At 39.5% G+C, this 20221-nt stretch overlaps 2 protein-coding genes across 2 annotated transcripts in view; one reads left to right on the plus strand and one right to left on the minus strand.

Moving 5' to 3' along the window:
• Window positions 1-20221, plus strand: part of ARHGEF28 (Rho guanine nucleotide exchange factor 28) — a 118038-nt gene that overhangs the window by 9906 nt on the left and 87911 nt on the right. Inside the window, exons 2-4 of the mRNA XM_021702049.1 lie at window positions 11317-11438; window positions 15060-15340; window positions 18185-18392. Of these exons, the coding sequence (XP_021557724.1) occupies window positions 11317-11438; window positions 15060-15340; window positions 18185-18392 (611 nt within the window). The remainder of the gene's footprint in view (window positions 1-11316; window positions 11439-15059; window positions 15341-18184; window positions 18393-20221) is intronic.
• LOC110591135 (rRNA-processing protein FCF1 homolog) lies at window positions 6696-7455 on the minus strand. The gene has a single exon (XM_044916906.1). It carries the CDS (start codon window positions 7433-7435, stop codon window positions 6839-6841), a length of 597 nt encoding a protein of 198 aa, XP_044772841.1. The 5' UTR covers window positions 7436-7455; the 3' UTR covers window positions 6696-6838.

Here is a 20221-nt window from a genome sequence, read left to right on the forward strand (position 1 = left end):
CTGGGACTGAGTCCCGTGTCAGGCTCCCTGCTCAGTGGGGAGCCTGCTTCTCCCTCTGCCCCTCCTCCCGCTCGTTAGCTCAGTCTCTCTCTCAAATAAATAAATAAAATCTTAAAAAAAAAATAAAGAAGGAAAGGAATTGCTAATTAAGTCTAATCACTACAAGTCTATATACAACACATGAGTGAACATCTCCTTGATAGTTTGGGGGAAGCAAAGGAGGGAAACAGTTGCTTACATATTTGGGAGTCCTTTTGCACACATAAACCTATGTCATCTCGAAGGCTACTTTGTGCTACTATAATTAGGAATGAGAACTTGGGAAGATGTGGGAGAAAATTGTTGTTCTCCAAGGACAATGTTTTCTTGTTCTCTCCCTTCTCCCCACCTCCCCCTGTGCCTCCGGTGTATTATGAGGGAAAAGGCTTGTTTTCTTCTTGGATAATTTTGATAATTAGGTCTTTCAAAACAGCAGAATAGGGCTTCTTTTAGGATCTGATTTTAGAGTACCAAGTTGTAACTTGTTATTTAGAAGGGGTTTTAAGCTGCTGTTCCGAGGGAGAGAGCTGGAAAAACAGCTTTCACCTCAACACTTCTGGAATCCCTTCACTTCTGCCCTCAGCTGTTACTGTTAACGGAACTGGTCGAGAGGCCTGTTCTCACCCCAGGGCTCCCTTTTCTTGCACAGGATCCCAGGAGGGTGAGGCAAGTTCTGAGGGTGAATTAGGCATTTGGGTCCATGTTAGAGCCATTCTATTTTGGGAGACAGAGGTTCCCTGGATTCTCTCAGACATGTTTTGGTGTACACTTAAATCTTCAGAGTAACTTCAGTTTACACATGACCCACAGGAAATTCCTGGGCTGGGGATAATTTTGGAATTTGGATGGATCCTCTCTGTAACCTCCAGTCCAACTCAGAAGAGTGAGGCCAAGAGATGTTCCAGGCCAAGACTAATATCAGGAAAATCCTAAGAGAAACTTAGAGGAAGAATAAAACAAGGAGATAAATGACAGTTTATCCCTGAAAACATTCCTTTTCACTTGTGAGGGTGAGTTTTTTTTCATTCTCCTGGAGCACACCAAGACCATTGCAGAAAGGACTATCCTTAAATTTCAGAATTTGGCAAAAGTTCCCTTTGAATTTGGGAATTTGGGGATAGTGTGCTGCATTGAGAAAGGCTGTCTCTGTCAACACTGTTTGTGTTCTGGTTCTAACACTTAATAACATCGGTGGGTTAATCACTCTCGTTGGGCCTCAGCTTTCGTGTCTACAGGCCGAACACGATAATACCTCATGGGGTGAGGGAGAGGAGGGCTGGCAGACGGGCAAAAACAATACTGTGTACTCTTGCATAAAACATTCCCAGCTAATGCGTCTACACAGGTATTATCCGATACGGTTGATTTACTGATTACCTGGTATTTTGCTTGAGATTCCACAGCTGGTCTTTCACATGGGAGGCACACTTTGAAGACACAACCTGTTTCTTCTTTTGTTTTACATGTAAAAATGATGGTGGTTAGAAATCTAGAAAACCCAGAGTTGAAATTAAATACCACCTGTATTCCATCACCTGGAAGGTAGCAGCTAACATCTCAGTTTATCTGTCCTGTCTTTCTCTGTTATCTTGTGTGTCGTGTGGCTAAACAAAACGAGATCATGTATTTACTGTTGTATGAACGTTTTCTCAGCCAGACTCACGACTGTCCTATTCCGGCCGCAAATCTCCAGAGGCAGAGAGCATGGGCCCAGGAAGTAAATCAACACAAGTAGGCGCAAGTCACAGCGCAGCACAGTAACGAAACTTCCTGATGGGAGAATACCAGACATTGCTCAGATGCTGTTTTCTCTAGTTCAAACGGGATACTCAGTAAGCTCGATTATTAAAATAAATGCTTTGAACCGGCTAGCAGAGTGCTTTCGTAGGGAAGCCACCGACTAAGTTAAGGGACCTTGGGGAAGTTACTTAAATAGCACCACAGTTTCCTGCTCTGCAAAATGGAAGTACTAAATAGTACTGCCTCAGGAGATTGTTCTGAGGATCAAGTGAGCCAATAAATGGAAATCATGTAGTGCCTGGTTCAGAGTAAGCACTGTATCGCCGTTGGCTCTAACAGTGGTGTTACCTCGTATAATGAATGACCTGATAGGGAACAGGTGTTAGATGCTGACTCTCTTGCAGTACCTAGAATTTTTTTTCTCTCCATTTTTATGTTTGTTTGTTTTTTTTTTTCCTGATCTTCCAGTACCTTTACCTTGCAAATCTGCCTGGTCCTCTCATTATTCTGTTAGTAAAAGAGTGATCCCTTGGTTTTTTGAAATAAGGAGATGAAAGAGGCATTCTTGGGCTCCTTCTGCCCCGGGGCATGTTGGGTGGTGTCACACAGAAGTGCCGGGCACCTGCGTTGTTCCACACAACGGAAGAAGCTGTTTTTAGCTCAGACCCCAACCAGGAAGTTACTTATCCTACCAGGAGGAACAAAATGAAACTTCTGTCTCCGGAGTGCGGTAGATCACATAGGACTACACAGGGAGGCAACAGGCAGGAAGAGCTCAGAGGACAGCCTGCTGGCTGTTTAGAGACCTGTCAGGGGACCTCCTGGGGAAGTGGTCTACAAGGACTGTGCTTAAGGATATTTTTAAGAGTCACAGATGGAGGCTGAGGAACCTGGGCAGGGCTCAGCAAGTAGCATGGTGGCTGGTAGTCAGTAGTCACACCGCACATGTTGGAAAAGAGAATGAATGAATGGATGAATGAGAAATAAGAAGAACGCAAAACACAGAAATGTGTTGCAAAAGAAAGCAATATTTCCTTCACAACCAGGAGTAGAGCAAGAACAGCTGGGCAATGCACAAGAACACTTCCAGAATCTGAGGAAATTTGTCAGACCAGAAGGGAATAGTCTCAGTTGTACCCTGTACAAGGTTTCTGTTCTTGATGAGAAAGTATTCACTCCTTCAGGTAGTATTTACTGAGAATCTTTTATGCACCTGACATGGCTCTAGGCCCTGGGGATATAGTGGACAAAGTATTCAAACTCGCTGTTCTGATGGAGTTTACATTTTAGTAGAAGGTAACAATATACAGTAAAGACATATGATGCTAGGTGATGATCTATGGCATAAGGGAAAATAAAGCAGGTCTTGGAGGTGAGGTGCTATTTTATATACCTAATGGCCTGGGAGAGGCTGTTTGATAAGATAACATTTGAGTAGAGAGCTGAAGAAAGTGAGGAAGCAAAGCATCAGGATGTCCAGGGGAAGAACAATCCTGGTAGAGAGAACTGTAAGTGCAAATGGCCTGAGGCATAGAATGGCAAGACCAGTGAGGCTGGAGTAGAGTATTTGGCAGGCTTCAGAGAGGTTGGGTGAGGGTGGAGGTGGGGCAGGTTATGTAAGTATGACATTGTGATTTATAATAAGAAATACATATTTGGTCTTTCTCCTGTTTCTGGTATAGGGTTCCCTAAAACTCTTGGAAGGTCCTGTGTAATGAGTATGATAAAGGTGTCTCTTGTTATATTAATGAGGTGACTTTTGGACCTCAGAATTGGGGGCTGGTTGCCAGGGGAACTGGCCATGTGAATAGAGTTGGAACTTTCAGTCTTACCCACCCTTGCTTCTGGGGAGGGGAGAGGGGCTAAAGTTTGAGTTCAATCACCAATGGCTGAAGATTTAATCAATCGTGTGTATATAATGAAACCAAGAGGACAGGTTTCAGAGAGCTTTTGGATGAGGAACAGGAGGAGGTATCAGGAAAGCATTGTACTCTTGAGAGAGCATGGAAGCACCTCATACCTTGTCCTATGGATCTCTTCCCTCTAGCTGTTCCTGAGTTATATCCTCTAAAAATAAATCAGTAATTTAATCGGTAAAATGTTATTCTGAATCTCTGAACCTATCAAGCAAATGAATCAAACCTAAGGAGAGGGGGTCATGGCAATTGGTCTCTACCAATTTATAGCCAACTGGTCAGAAATATAGGTAACGACCTGGACTTGTGACTGGCATCTGAACGTGGGGGTGGGTAGTCTTGTAGGGTTAAACCCTTAATCTGTGGAATCTGATGTTATCTCTGGGTAGAAAGTGTCAGAATTGAGTTGAATTGTAGGACACCCAGTTGGTGTCAGAATTGCTTGGATGTGTGGGAAAACACCTTCTTCAAACACACACTACCCATGTTAAAAGTGCGGCCCAGAACCATTTTAGTAAAACACTGTAGGTTGTGGTAAAGTTTGGCTTTTACCCAAAATGAGAGGGGCAGCCACTGGAGAATTTTGCAAAGGCAAGACGTGATTTGATTTTCTTTGTAACACGATTGCCTTGTATATGTTGTGGAGAATGGGTTGTCAAGGGCAGAGAAGCGACAGCAAGGAGAACAGTCGGGGGACAGTGGTCTTCCCGTAGTCTGAGCAGGAGATGGTGGTGGCTCGCCCTGGCGTGGCAGTGGGTGGAGGTGTAAGAAAAGGTCAGATTGTGGATTCCTTTGGTTGTGAAAGAGAACAGTCAAGGTCAGTCCAGGGAGAGACAGTTGCTGTTGACGGGGAGGAGCATTTGCGGAAGGGAGAAAATCAGGAGTTGTGTTTTGCTTTCGTGGCTGCTGGACAACTCTGTGGAGATGTTAAGGAGATGGTTGTGATTCAGGCGGGAGGTCTGGGTTGGATATGAAACTCTGGGACTGTGGGAGTCATCATCATACAATGGTGTATGACGCTGGGCTGTTAGACATCAAGGGAATGTGGGGAGAGGGAGGGAGAGAGAAAGAGGGACATTTGAGGATTGATCCCGGGGCACCGCAACCTGTATTAAAATTGAGAGGATGACAGAGACTGAGAAGGAAAGGCCAGATAGAGAGAGGTGTCCTGGAGGCAAAGGGGAAAAGGGAGCCATCTCAGTATCAAATGCTGCCCTAGATCACATACGGTTAGTGGGGAGAACTGACCCCTAGGTTGTGATGGGCACGGTTTCCATGGAGCGCCAGGAACTGAACTCTAAAATATTCTCGACCCATCTTGTGGTGGTTAGTCATTCTCCATAAATCCTTCTTCTGTATTCATAGCCTGCTAGGCTTAAAGCACAGTTGAATGAATGAATGAAAGAAACAAACAAAGCTGCCCTGCCATTGTAAAGAGATAGGTGGACTGAGAGGCCCTCCCCTGCTTTTGGCAGGCGTGAGCTTGGCACCCAGAGCGGGCCAAACCAGGTCAGCAGCAGGTTTGCAAAAGGCTGTCCTAGCCGGGTTGGTTTATGTCTGGATGTGGGTCTCTTACATAACCAGGCAAATAGACCACATTTTCCTTAAGCTGCAAGGCCCTTAGCTTCAGGAGGGAGGGTTGGATTTCACCGGAACTCAGGTTGCAGAGGCCCTAGGCTGAGCGGTGCTATTAACTGTTTCCTGCCCATTTGGGGGTAGTTGTGAATGTTGGAAAAAAGGGAGGTACTTGCAGCTGCTTTTCCCTCTCCCCCTCACTAGTTCTCCTTCTTTCTGTGGGTGAAATACATTTACTCTCAGTTGTCTCTCCTGTCACCTGACCCAAGCATCTAGTGTAGCAAAGAAGCGCCGATGCAGATTTTTGCTTCAGGGAGTCCCTGTAGAGTTCCTTAGATCGCATTACAGAGCAATGAGCATAATGGGAGAGAGGAGATCTGGGGATCCCCTGGAACTGCTGTTTATCCTCTAGGCACGTACTCTGCAGTGAGAACCTGGCCCGAGGCCGCTTGATCATGTTGGAACATCCTCATTTCTCAAATCTTCCCTTTGTTCTTGGGAAACACTGTCTCTGATTGTCTGACTTTATTCTTTGTTGGTTCTGTTATAATCCCTCCCATTTCGTGAGATCTCATCCTCGAGTTGCTGGAGGTAAATTTTATGGGCAGTTTGACTTTGTTTTTCGGTTACCATTTCCAGGATGGACTTTATAAAATGTCCTAATGTGAGCTAGGTCTGAAATAAGAGAGTTACATTTTAAAAGCTCTTCGTGTAGCACATGAATGTTTTATGCATTCCACTTCCCTAGGGTTGGTTTGAAACATGTAAAGTTCTAACCAGGGTAGAAATCATTTGATAAAAGCAGCAAAACTATGGTGAAGTATCAAAACTAGACAACCTCATTTACTAGTATGATAATAGCAAGTGTGTTATAGGGCTTACTTTGTGTCACATGATGTCCAAGCACTTAAAATATTAAATCGCTTAATCCTTGGGATAATCCTATGAGATATGTTATCATCCCTATTTTATGGATCAGGAAATGGAGGTGTAGAGAGGTTAAGTAACTTGCCCAAGGTCACACAGCGAATAGCTGGTGAAGTAGGGCTAGGCATTCAAGCAGCCCAGGGCCCTAGCTCTTAATGACTACAATGCATTGTTCTTCACTGATGTAAAAATTTCAGCCATTTGGATGGCAGTTGAGTTTTGGTTCCTTTTATACTGCCTTTGAAATGTGGGTCTACCACATATTAAAAATAAATGTTATCAACAGAACTGTAAAGTTAACTTTTTGCTAGGGAAAACTGTCTTAAAAACAGCATAATTTAAGACAAAGAGCTGATTTTCTTATTGCGTGTTATCTGTATATGCTTATTGAGAAAGGACCTGAAGGATTCTTTTTTTTTTTTTGGCAATTATTTTTCACTTAATTGCTACTAAAATGGAAGTAATGAAATATATCTTTTTTTTCCCCCCCAAACATCAAAAAGTGAGTGTTTTTAACCATAGTCAGCTCATAACAGAGCAAATGGGTAAGAAGAATAATTCATGCTACAGCATACTGCTAATACGAACAGGCAACAGAAAAAGTTGGTAAAGGAAGGCAGAGGAACTCTATCTTTTAAGAATTAGAACCGAGGGGCTCCATAATCATCTGGCATCCGCTCAGTGTTGTACCTATGGTTAGAAATGTACATGATGGGAACTCCAGGGATCTTCCGGATCCTTCGTTTAAGGTCCCGGTCAACTGTGGCCACAGTGTAACACTTGTGCTGAGTTACTCTCTGTACTAAGCAGTCATCTGCATAGGTTCCTTTGTGTGTGCATGGTAATCGTTCAAATCTTGGATCCTTGACAATCCTTAGAGCCACTCGATACTTTTGCCCCAGTTTCTCAATTTCAGCCATTACACAGTCAGTTATACAAGGGATACACTTGGCATACAGACAGTCCATCATTGACTGTACTAAGTCAAGTTTCGCTTTAATGGAAAAGTTGGTAAAGTTGGTATCAACCAGGATGTGGTAAGGTGGGCCCAGCTGTGTGTTATATTGGAAGAATAAGCAGGAAGGATGTTGGGGGACTTCTCTTTCCTTGAGTGCACTGGGATCTTTCTTTTCTTTCTTTTTAGGTTTTAATCTGTCCTTCTCTTTAAGCCTCTGATCTCGGAGACTAAGCATTCGCTTCATGGTGGCATACTTTCTCGCTTTCTTTTGCTTCCCCATGTTCACGCCGTGCTCTTGTTTCTTCCGGAATCACAAACCCGGAAGTAATGAAATATATCTTAAATCTTGATAAGATTAGTTGTTTTTTTTAAAAGAAGCCATTGTAGCTCTTTTGAATTTTTTTTTTCTTTTTCTTTGAATGATGGAGACAAAGATAAATTAGCCAATTTAATATATGTATCTGGTGATTATTTGAAAGTAATTTTGAAGACTTATTTTCTTCCTGTAATCTCATTCTGCTGGTTGGAAGCCCATTAACTACAATGACTAGTGTTGAAGTTAATAAAGGAGTGGAGGTCTTAGAAGGCTGTCATCTTCTGGTTTGTTCATCTGTGTTCACTTGCAGATCTGATTACCCTTTGGTATCCTTTGGCAAGAGGAGGCTATGAATGGTCTAGAGTTCTACTGAAAAAGCCTTTTGGACCAATCTTATAAATTGTTGCTCTGAGTGACCCAGAAAATCTTACGTGGTAGATTATGGATGAGAGATCTAGAGAGAAGACAGAGATTTTTCCATTGTCACCACTGTCTTGTGATTTTGTACAGTAATGTCCCCCCTGCCAACAAGATGGATTGTCTCAGTGGAGTCATTACCTAAGTGACAGGATGATGACATGGTCTAGGCAATTTTCCCAAAGTGTAGGGTAAATTCTTTTGGGCACTGTTGATCTTGAAGCTGGTATCCCGACCTAATGCTCGTTGACATTGAATCACACAGAAGGCAGGTATTTCCTTTTCTTTTTATTCTTAATCTTTCTGCTGATTCAAGGAGAAAGTTCATTTTGCAACCCCCTGCATCTTTAACATCCTCCAGTCTTTCTGAATCTCCTTTCGTGACAGTGAACAAGACACCCTTGTAGACTCTCAGCTTTGATTGGCAACTATATTCAGTCAGAAGGTGGTTTCATTGGTTTGGTCTGTATAATTCTCTTCCAGTTTTGACAGGGAATACTGACTTTCTGTTTATAGTAAGGATAAAGTATTTCTTTTAAAATTCATTTTATTTAAAGAAAAAAGGGTGGGTCAATCTAAAAACAAGTATTAGAGAATATAATGCAGGTAGTAAGTAGATAAGGCAAAATTGTGAATTTGGAAGAGGAATGATAAAATCTTGGGAAATATTGATCTAATATCTGCTGTAATAACATAGAAATCTAGTCTCTTGTTTGAAACTATTGGGACTAGATTTGTTTTGGAATTTAGAATTTTCAGATCTTTTTGGGATAGTGCTTATAATATGATATGACTGGCAATGCCATCATCCAGTGTGATAGTATTTCTACAGCAAAATGTATGAATATTCACACCAGGTGAGGTAAATAAAAACTAGACATGGCCTCATGTGGTTCATGTCAAATTTTGCACCAAATATGTTTATGAACCAAATTTATGAAGAAAAGTTTAGATTTTCAGAGCTTTCTAGATTTCAGAATTGGAGATAAGGGATTAGGGACCCATCTTTGTTAACAAATTATATCATTTTCTAAAACACTGATCAAATTACACAGAAAATAAATTAAACCCCAGCTTGGCCAGAGTTACCAATTGGGATGGCAGAAATGCCAGGTGTGTTATAGTGTGTAAACTTAAAACATCATAGAGCAGTTTGGGTGCCTGGGTGGCTCAGTCGGTTAAGCATCTGCCTTCGGCTCAGGTCATGATCCCAGGGTCTTGGGATCTAGCCGCACATCAGGCTCCCTGCTCAGCGGGGCATCTGCTTCTTTCTCTCCCTCTGCCCTTCCCCCCTGCTTGTGCGCACTCTCTTTCTCTCTCTTTCGCTCATGCTCTCTCTTAAATACATAAAATCTTAAAAAAAAGAAAAAACCATTGTAGAGCACTTAAACTAGATTAATTATGCTTCAGAGGGCCATGTTGAGTTATTCATGACTGTTTTTCAAACATTCTATAAAATGACATTTAAGCACGTATTTTCTTCAGAACATGTTGAAAGCATTTTGTCAGGTTCTTGATTTATAATCTTTGGAACGTGCTTTTACTTTGTGTAATTACAATGAAAATGTATAGTAATTGATCATAAAGGTCATACTTGTGAAGTATTTGTGGACTTTGTCATAGTGCTAGCTATATAAATTGATAAAAGAAGACATTATGGATATAAGAAAATAGTTTCCATTTACACTGTATATTTACTTGAGAAGCTCAATGAAATCTCATTTTGGTGTTCTGTGGTCAGCAGGTAGGTTAAGATACAGAATCTGAAACTGATGCCATTTGGTTCATACAATTGATATATTTTTGTAACTTTTATAATGTCTTCCAGCAGAAGTACATCAGCCCAACAGTTACTAATCTTTTGTCATTTTCTGATTCACTCCCATGGGCTTACCTGGCTTTTATGCTATGACATAGATTGGACGGGTGGTGAGATTAGGGCTATTTCTGATAGAACAGAGGCAACACTATTCCTTTTGTGTCCCCTTGAGAATATATGCTGTAATGTCAGGGAGGATGATATCTGCTACAAGCACACCTTTGAATCCACCCTACTAAAGTCATTTACAGATGCTGATAATTTACTATTACTATAACACTAAGATAGTATTAATAATACTGATAATATTAGTAACACCATATTCTTAGTATCAGTAACCTCACATTGAACATGCTTGAGATAACTGTTAATAATAAAATGTAGTAACACTGACAATTAATATTTATTGAGCTCTTGCTAAATGCTAGGCATGTATTTAGTGCTTTCCATGTTTGAACTCATTTAACTCTCATACCCCACGACAGGGAAAGCATCATGAAAATCTGCTTTTATAGATGAGGAAACTCTGTAAAGGTATTGAGCCAAAGTCTCAGGAAATGAGGCATTCTGGCTTCACTGTGTTTTACTGCCTCCAACTTCCTGTTCCCTACAAATACAGTAGCACCTCAACTCTTTGGAACTCAACTTTGAGCAACCTCATCTATTTGTAACAAAGCCGAGAACATAGAAACAAACAAAAACATTTCGATAATTAAAAAAGAAGCAACATTCTCTGTAAGAGTATGCATATTCATTCAGAACTCCTAGACTGTGTACTGTCTTTGGTCCGGTAGTAAAGGGTATGGAGCCTGAACACTGCAGTGGCCCTGAGGCTTGTGGTACAATCACAAATGCTTCCAAGTTATTGATAAAGTAGAATGAACTCTAGTTTTATCTATTAGAAATGGAAAGCAGAAATCTAATGATTTTTGGGTGCCTGGGTGGCTCAATTGGTTAAGCATCTGCCTTCAGCTCAGGACATGATCCCAGGGTTCTGGGATGGAGCCCTGCATTGGACTCCTTGCTCAGTGGGGAGTCTGCTTCTCCCTCTCCCTCTCCCCTTCCCTCCTGCTTGTGCTCTCTCTCTCGCATGCTGTCTCTCAATTAAAAAAAAAAAAAGAAATCTAATGATTTTATAAAAAATCTCTTATGATTGGAAAAATAGTGCTTGAAATGGGTACACACTATCTATAACTATTCTTTAGGTTTTAGATAACTGAGAAGGTTTGGATGTAGAACAGAAAATACATGCACATAGATGTTAATATGTGAACACATTTAAAAAATGCAGTCTGCATTTTTTTTAACTGTTCAATTAAGAAGGTAAAGTTTGGGGTGCCTGGGTGGCTCAGTGGGTTAAGCGTCTGCCTTCAGCTCAGGTCATGTTCTCAGGGTCCTGGGATGGAGCCCCACGTTGGTCTCCCTGCTCAATGGGGAGTCTGCTTCTCCCTCTCCCTCTGCCCCTGCCCCCTGCTTGTTTTTTCTTTCTCTTGCTCTGTCTCTCTCTCTCTCAAATAACAAATAAAATCTAAAAAAAAAGAAGGTAAAGTTTGACTGTAAAATAAATTCCATCTACTTTTTTTCTGTCCTGTTGTCATTTTCCCTCTAGATCACTCTTTTGATGTCTTCAAAAAATCCAAGCATTCCCCAACATTCTTTGCTGCAGGCCGACTCTCTGGTGTGCTGAATGGCGGTGATGAAGTTTATGCTAACTGTATGGTGATAGATCAGGTAAGGCGTGACGGGTGTTACAAGAGGGATCTTGCTCTCTTTCCAAAACCTGAGTAAATGAGAATTATAGTCATCATTGTGTTGCTCTGAAAATTTCAGCCTAAATGTGGCCCTGGTGATGCTCCATTGGAGCCTCATCATATGAGCACTTAACTTAGGTTTTCCTTTCATGCACAGCACTCGTTACCCCACCTAGAAGAACTGTAGGGAGGGGTCTTGAGACAATGTCAAGTGAGAAGAGTGTGTGAGCTCTTGCATGGAGCCAAAATAGGAAGTGACAATTGGGAAGCTAGTATCTTCTCTACAGCTTTTCAACAAAACAAAACAAAACACACTGTGTACATGACCTGATTAAGTAATATTTGTATTCAAATTCAGCAAACAGTTATGAGCAAGAGCTTGATGCCAGCCCCATGTAATGCTGTCATATAAATTACTTCTTTAATCCTTGTAACACACCTATTAACATATACTAAGATTATAGAGCTTTAATATTAAAAGAGAATGATGTTAAAAAAAAAGAGAGAGAATGTTGTTATACTACAGGGAAGTTGGAACCCTTTAGAATGCCCCACCCAGTCTCTGACAGAGGTTTGTGAGTTAGATCTCACAGAGGCTTGTGGTTTGCATGTGCGTCAATATATGGATTTATCCTTTATTTTCTCTAGCTCAGCGATTCTCAAATTTTAATATTTATAAAAATTAAAACATAGTTTTAGATCTGAAGATTTTTATGCTCTGCATACGATTTTATGGATAATTTTAGAGATTTTCAAGGGTAATTTTGACAAAACATAATTTTTTGCCTTCTCCACAGACTTCCAAACCTAACCCCCATATAAGATGCACCATGTATATGCTTACTGAGCAATAAAGAAATTTACCCTTTTTGTTGTTGTTATTATGCATATATTGTACCCTGTTACTTAGAGATGTTTTCTGTGATATAAACTTTTCTGTCTAGTAGATCTCAATTTCACCCTTTGAGTCAAATATCTTGGTTTTTTCCTTTTCTGTTCCAAACATTGTTACATCAAATGCATAGTATAAAAGGTATAGATTGGGCTGATATTCAGGATGACAGAGGGACCAGTCAGAATGGACATCAGCCGTAAATACCTGGTATAGTTTTTTTGGCATGCTGAATGTCAGCCCTACTTAGAGAAATCTAGGATGAAGCAGAGGTTAGGACAAATAGGGAGTTTTGGGGACATTCTTTGGAGATACAGGGCAATTGGGTTTGGTGTGCTCTAGCCACATTCTGATTCTAATGGTTGCTGTATTTTCTCAACATTTAAGTGAACTACTTGTATCCTTATCTCTTTGCTCTAAACCTCAGTGAATACTGCAAATATTTCACTTACCTCAAGTAGCTAAAACTGTACATGCTTCAGTATTACATGGGGGAATACTGTGCTCTAAGATACATTAAACTTGCAAAACTTCCCAAACCAAAGATGAGGTTAGAATATAATTTCTGTTTCGGAATATCTTGAGGTAAGTATTGCTTTAATAACGTGAAACATGCATTTCAAGAGAACTCAAACAGCCTAATTGATAAACTGAAATGTAGCAGAGGATTGCTGAATTTGTGCGATGAAAACAGAAATAAAACTAAAAGTATGGATACAAATAACGAAGTTCACTCTGTCTGTGTAGTATAGTTATAGTATTTCTTTTACTGTTTCTATGTCCATTTGAATAACAAGGATGATATGAGTCCAAATTCTGTATATTTAAAACAATTGCTATCAGTATCTGAGAAGACTCTTGTCTCATTTCCTTCTTCTGCCTCAACCTGGCACAGAACTGTAAAAAAATTGGTAGGTTGTTTGTGGTGCTGTTTCCAGTGAATTCTCAGTTATCAACCTACCTAATGAGGAAATATATGTGGTAGAAACTACTTTGAAAATTACTCTGTCATATAAACTACTTTGAAAAAAATTCATTTTATTTGGACATCATTTCAAGCCTATATAATTCAGTACAAAGAATACATATATGTTCTTTATAAAAATTCCCCAAGTGTTAATATTTTATCATATTTTAGCTTAACTATACTCTGAATAGTATGTTTTTGTACATGCAAATGATGAAACTAAGTATATAATATTAACCATTTCAGGCAAATTGAAAATTTGGTGCCTTTTTATCCCTCAGTCTTTCATGGTGTATATTTCCTAAAAAACTTGGTCATCCTCTTACTAAGCATCTATAGTTACCAAAATCAGGAAATCACCATTAATATAGTAGTAACTGTCTGCAGACCTTACTCGATTTTAGCCAATCATCCCAATATTCTTTGTAGCAAAAGAAAATTTAGTTGTCCTATCTCTTGAGTCTCTTATAATTTGCAAGAGTTCCTTAGTATTTGTCTTTTATGGAGTCAATAGTTTTGAAGAATACAGACCAGGATTTTGTTTGTTTTTGTTAGAATGTGCTTCAATTTTGGTTTGTTTGATAATTCCTCATGATTGGATTCAGGCTATGTCTGGTAAGCAGGATTATTACAGAAGTGATGTTGTGTCCTTCTCAGTGCATTGTATCAGGAGGCACAGGAAAATAATTTGTCCCATTACTTATCTTTGATTTACCAAGTTTGTTTTCAGTAAAATTACTATCTTCTTTTTAAAGCATTAAGTGTCTTGCAGGAAGAGAGTTTGAGTGTCTGTACATCTCCTGTTACTCAGCTGACTCTCATCCACTGGTTTGGGCATTCCTTGGTTGTTTTTGTCATAGTAAATTATTATGATGATGAAGATTTAGGACTCTACATTTTCCCCTTTTGCTTCTTTCTCCCTTTGCTACCCTGTCACCAGACTGCCATCCTTTTTCTTGTTACTGTCTTCTCCCTCAGAAGTGATGCCTTTGATGACTGCCACCTCAGATCACCAATATTTTTAATCCCCTTCCTTAAATAAAGGACTGTTTTTCATAGGTGTAGGCTGCACTTTCTCTTTCCAGTGCTGATTTTAGGTTGGTCTTAGACCCTCCATTAGCTCCCTCTTTTCTCTGCTGTGCAGAATTTTCCAGACCACTTATATTCTGTACATAGGCTTATGGCAGCAGTATAACAGGTTGCTTGCTAGATTTGGTGTTAATTTTATTATTTACAGATAATTTGAAGTTTGGGGCATTTTGTGTTTTCTAGTTAAGTCCATTCATCTTAGGCTGTTTTATTCTTATTCTAGTTTGTAGTTTGTTTTGTTTTTTTTTTGAGAGTCAGTTTTATGTGACCACCACTACCTTAGTTATCCAGATTCCAATAAACTACTTTCTAAATAAACCTGCCTACTCTTTAGTTTTTGCTCAAGTATTTAAAATATATCCCCTTTTGAATCAGTGGCTCACAAAATCTTAAAGGCATAGTCCATTTTTGGTTTCATAGTAAAGAACAACTTTATAAAGCACTCAGTTGGTCTTCTTCCTTTCGTGAATGGTGGGATAGCAGCCAAGTGAACAAAAACATCATGAAAGAATTCTCTGCTTACATAAAACAAAACAAGAACAAACAAAACAAGGTAAAAAAGGTGGAAGCTTGTTCAATTGGGAAAATTTTATTCTCAGTTCAGCCAATCTCTCCTGCTTTTGCTCAGCAAATATTTTTCTTTCAACTACCAGGTTGGTGATTTGGATATTAATTACATTAATATAGAAGGAATCACTACAAACGCCTGCCCTGAATCCATGGGTTCTACTCTGGGGCCTCAGAACTGCAAGCATATCATTGCTGCCGAAACCAGCCATGGAAAATACCCACTAAGTGAGAACAAGGAAGTGACCTCAAATACTGAAGTTCAGCAGTCCTTCCCATCACCATCTAGTTCATATGCTTCCAATTTTAATCTTTCCTTTGATCATCATGGATTTGAAAAGGAACAAAGTCATCTGAAGAAAAGAAGGTAAGGTGCTATATTCTAGAGGAGAAGTGTAGAAGATCAAAGAACCTTGTAGCTGGACTTGTGAAATTGTATTTTATTATATTTTATTGTCCCCACCACTTTTATCTCTACATCAAAATATTGCCCCCTTTCAGATTCCTACATTCCTTGACTTGAAAGTAAGATATAATAGAGGAAAACCACAATGAAATAACATTGTACACTTGCTAGGTAGGCAAATATTTTAAGGTTACCATATTTTGGTGCAAATGTATACAATGGAAACACTTATATACAGTTGATAGGAGTGAAAATTGTGTCATAACCTTGGAAAATAATTTGGCATTATCTAATAAAGATGTTCTGTCTCCTCCAGAAAATGTAGGAATGAGGACAAAGGACTTATGATCCAAGAAAGCCCCATTTTGGCCCTGGGATGGCAGTGGGACTGTCAGGCTCGGAGCATGTAACATGATTGATAATGAACTCAAAGTGAAATGTACTGTGAAGAGGCTGAGGGGCTGAGAGGCTGGGAACTTCTCATGAAGGAGAAATTTGGGGGCACACAATAAAAACTGAGGTTAACACAGGGGCCTAAGCCCTAAATTTTCTAAGGTTTAAAACACTTTTGGTGAAAGTAAAATATGCACAATACATAACCATATGTTACTGAAACTTTGATGTTTTGAGAAGCTACAAGGGGAATATAAGCAAAGCAACATTTATTTTAAACTGCATAACAACAAGAAGAAAATGAGATGATGGAACAATTTATTTCATTCTAAAACTTTTATTTTGAAAACCTTTTTTGTTTTACCAACATTCATAGTAAGAAATGCTTATCACACCATGACACCCCACCACATAAATATACAAAAAATTTAAATAAATGTTTTATGAAATAACATGTGGAATGAATTCTTATATTTTCTGTTCTATACTATTTTAAAAGAAAAATTTGGTCACAACTTACAATGGATTTCGTGTTTCACTAATGGGATCTTGAAAAATGGTATTGTAAAACAAGAACCAAGAGGTAATCCTGAAGAATATGGTTTATGATACCAAATATCTTAGCTTACTAACTTAGGAAAAATTGTAGCCCATTTAAATAGGTAGAAAAAGAAATGTTTTAGGGGTGCCTGGCTGGCTTAGTTGGTAGAGCATGTGACTCTTGATCTGAGGTTTGTGAGTTCAAGCCCAACCTTGGGTGTAGAGATTATTTAAAAATAAAATCTTTTTTTTTTTTTTTTAAAGAAATGTCTTAATGTATAGTGTGCAAAATAAAATAATCCCTGATACTTCTAGCATGTACTCACAGTGATGGAGAAATGCTGTGTATAACTGGAAAGACTTTTGTTTAGTTAGAATATGATGGCAGGCAGCCAACCATTTGAACTAATATTTATTTGTATTAACAAAGTTAAAAGACACATCACAAGATCACAAGCTGAAAGACAACTACAGAGGCACAAGGCATCAGCGGACCTTTAACAACCACCCCCCCACACACACCACCACCCCTAAGGGCTCTGTCTACTCTCAGACTATCGTTGAATTAAGAAAACTACATAGCACCTTAGTATATCTCTAATTACATTGCTGTAACATTCAGAGCACCAGCATTTGCCAGAAGGTGTTTCTTCACACTAAGCTTTGGTTTTTTATGAGAAATAATTTTATGGACTTCAACATTCATGTGTTGAATTAGAGTGTGAGGTCCACCTCTAGTTTGTTCTCTGCTCAGTGCCAAGGTAAAGTCCTTCAATGGGTTCTGAAAGGAGAAGGACCCTACTTTGGAAATCCTCAGTGATGCCAGTTGTAGCCTTCACTTCTGAGTTTGCTGGTGCCCCAGAGAGTAACCTAAGTGTTGGGATTAGAGACATGTGTAGTATAGTCTCTTTGGCAAGTGTCATAATTTATTACATGGATATTCAGCGGGCACTAAGTAGCTTATGGATTTTTAAGAAAAATAACCACAGTGGATTAATTCAGAGTTTCACTTTCTACATCATATTTCATAATCAAGATGGTTTCATTGTGGTGTTATTAAAATTTTAACTCCAGAACTGCAACAATGGAATAAAAATACATTTAAAAATGCATCCAGTATTCACATGCCTGTGGACGCTCTTGGCCTTAGAATTTGAGTGGCTTAAAATGTAAATGTTATGGAATGAGCCAGGAATGTGGAAGGTCACATTCTTTCCTTTTAACTTCCTGGTTATTAAAGTTAAATTAGGAAAGAACAGCAGTCGTTGAGCAGAAGTACTACCTGTTTCTGAGGTGGATTGCTCAGCTAAAATCTCTAAAAATGATAATCTAACATGACACATTTGGGAGCCCACTTGACTCATGTTGACTCAGGTTTTGCCATCAACTCGGATGTGAGACCTTTGCAGTCTGTCCTTGAACATGTCTCACTGCCCGAGCTTTCTAGTCCCCCGCTGCATAGTTTCACTTGCCATCCCCCAGAGGCCTCCCAAACAACCATGGGGTTCTGTTTCTTGTGCAGTTTTAATATTCGAAGGGTAACTACTTAGGGCCTGTAATAATTACATTTACAAAACAAATAGGATAGTACTAACTTACACCAGGTTTTGTTTTTTAGAGTACTCGCAATGGCTTCTGCTAGGTGGAAATGTTCGTTTGGGGAAACATAACATTTTATTTAAAAAGGAGGAGATTTGGGTGGGGGGAGGATAAAAATTGAAAATCTCTTGGAAATTTTGTTAGAAACGTTTTAAATGAGTATCTGTTCCATCTTCTGCCAAGGAGAGAATTTGAATGGAGAGAAATAGAAACCAGCAAGTCCGTGGTCCGTCTGTTGGCTTACATGATTATTTTAATTCCTCTGTGCTTTAGTTCTAGCCTCGATGCCCTGGATGCCGACAGTGAAGGGGAAGGGCATTCCGAGCAGTCACACATTTGCTACACTCCAGTGTCTCAGAGTTCCTCAAGAACTGGGATTCCTAGTGGGGATGAATTGGACTCTTTTGAGACCACCACTGAGCCAGATTTTAGTATCTCCAGGACAGAGTCCCTTTCTTTATCAAGTAACCTGCAGTTGAAGGTATTCTTATTGCATTAATTTGGTTTATTGTAAGCTTGGAAGCTATGTTATCTAAAGCAGTCCACCTCTATCCAAAGGGCAAATTATGTTTCATTCACATGTGTGAACTTTTTTTTTTTTTGAGAAACTCATGAGCTGTCTGATTGTCTTTTTAATCTCTCCCACTCTGTTTAATTTATATAGTCCTTAAAATGGTGGGTTTATGTTTCGTTAATTTACCATCAGTACATATAATCTTTCACATACTTGGAAAATTTTGCTGTTTTATATAATGATTTCTGCCAGCATCCCTTCAGCAAAGGGAGAAATCTTGTTTGCTCACATACATTTTTACTTGGCTCAGATGATGAGGTAAATAATATTACAGGCAAAGGTGATATTTGTTGAGCATTTCTGGCTACACGAACTAATGTGGGACACCATAAACTTTGTCAGTTTTTCCACAGGAGAGGACTTTTCTCTCATATACGTTTTCACATTAGAGTTTTGTTATGGTAGTTTTTTGTTTGTTTGGCTTTTTGTTTTTGTTTTTTTAAATAATGAACTCTTCCAACCTTGAAGACAAAGCCTTTTTATGTTTGCACATGTGTTTTCTTCTTTTTCGATTTCTATTGTCCACTTGTTTTCTTTTTAAATTGAGTTTACTACTGTAAAACAATGTGTGCTGTGCCCAAATTTCTCTTACTGTGAATATCTGATGGTTATGATAATGCTTTATTTTTGTAGTGTACTCTGCAGTATTCAAAACATGAGTTAGACATATATGAAACTTATAATTTTCTCTTAGCTAGCTGGGACATAAGTATTAGTTTTAATTTTTGAGTAAATGAGGTTTTGGAGAGATGAGATGTCTCGTCCAGGTTGCTCCCAATTGGTGATAGATTCAGTACTCAATCCAGGCCTTCTGACTGCAGTTCCTGAATCCTTCCCCTCAGCTCTGAGGCCTGGAGAGCAGTCATGATCTTTTGAACCTAAATGTCATGTGATATTTCTGGATGATAAGAAATGGGTATGGTTGTTAATGTAGATACTTCTTTGCATTTTGAATGGAATTGTGAAAAAGTTCTCATTACTTGGAAGGAAAAGTAATTCAGTCTTTGTGAATCAGTTCATGCTGTTCACTTTCAGGAAGACTCCGTCCCATAAAATGTATCTTGCCTTGCCTCTGTAATTGCCCTGTGTAACTTTTTGCCAAAGAATTCTGGCTAATTTTCAAAGTTCCATGGTTATGAAAAATAATTACTATACATAACTTACATGCAGAGGGTGACATTTGGCTCTGGCCCTCTGTGACTAGTCACCGTTAGGGGTATAGGACAGCTCAAGCTGTCTGATGTCTAGAACCAGTGGGCCCTCCCTAAGAAGACATTCAGGAGCCAAGGCCCAAGGCCCTTTGTGACGGGGGCAGGCTTCTGTTTCAGCTTTCCTCCAGGGTTGTTAACTAAACCAGTGGACTTAGGGAAACTTCATGTTTTCACTTAGGGAGAATAGAAGCTACCAGTGCTTGTGAAGGATAGTTGCTAATGGCTTAATTTTAGTAACAAATTTTGCATGACTTTATTTTATCTCTGAGTGATATCTTTTTTTTTTTTTTAAAGATTTTATTTATTTATTTGAGACAGAGAGAGACAGAGAGCACATGAGAGGGGGGAGGGTCAGAGGGAGAAGCAGGCTCCCTGCCGAGCAGGGAGCCCGATGCGGGACTCGATCCCGGGACTCCAGGATCATGACCTGAGCCGAAGGCAGTCGCTTAACCAACTGAGCCACCCAGGCGCCCCTCTGAGTGATATCTTAAAAACAGATGAGTGGGATCAATCAAAAGGCCACTA

This window comes from Neomonachus schauinslandi, chromosome 7, assembly GCF_002201575.2.
Source record: "Neomonachus schauinslandi chromosome 7, ASM220157v2, whole genome shotgun sequence".
Lineage (NCBI taxonomy): Eukaryota > Metazoa > Chordata > Mammalia > Carnivora > Phocidae > Neomonachus > Neomonachus schauinslandi.

Bases quoted from the DNA above. Each gene is read 5' to 3' on its own strand.
- LOC110591135 (XM_044916906.1), bottom strand. From the start codon at position 7,435: ATGGGGAAGCAAAAGAAAGCGAGAAAGTATGCCACCATGAAGCGAATG.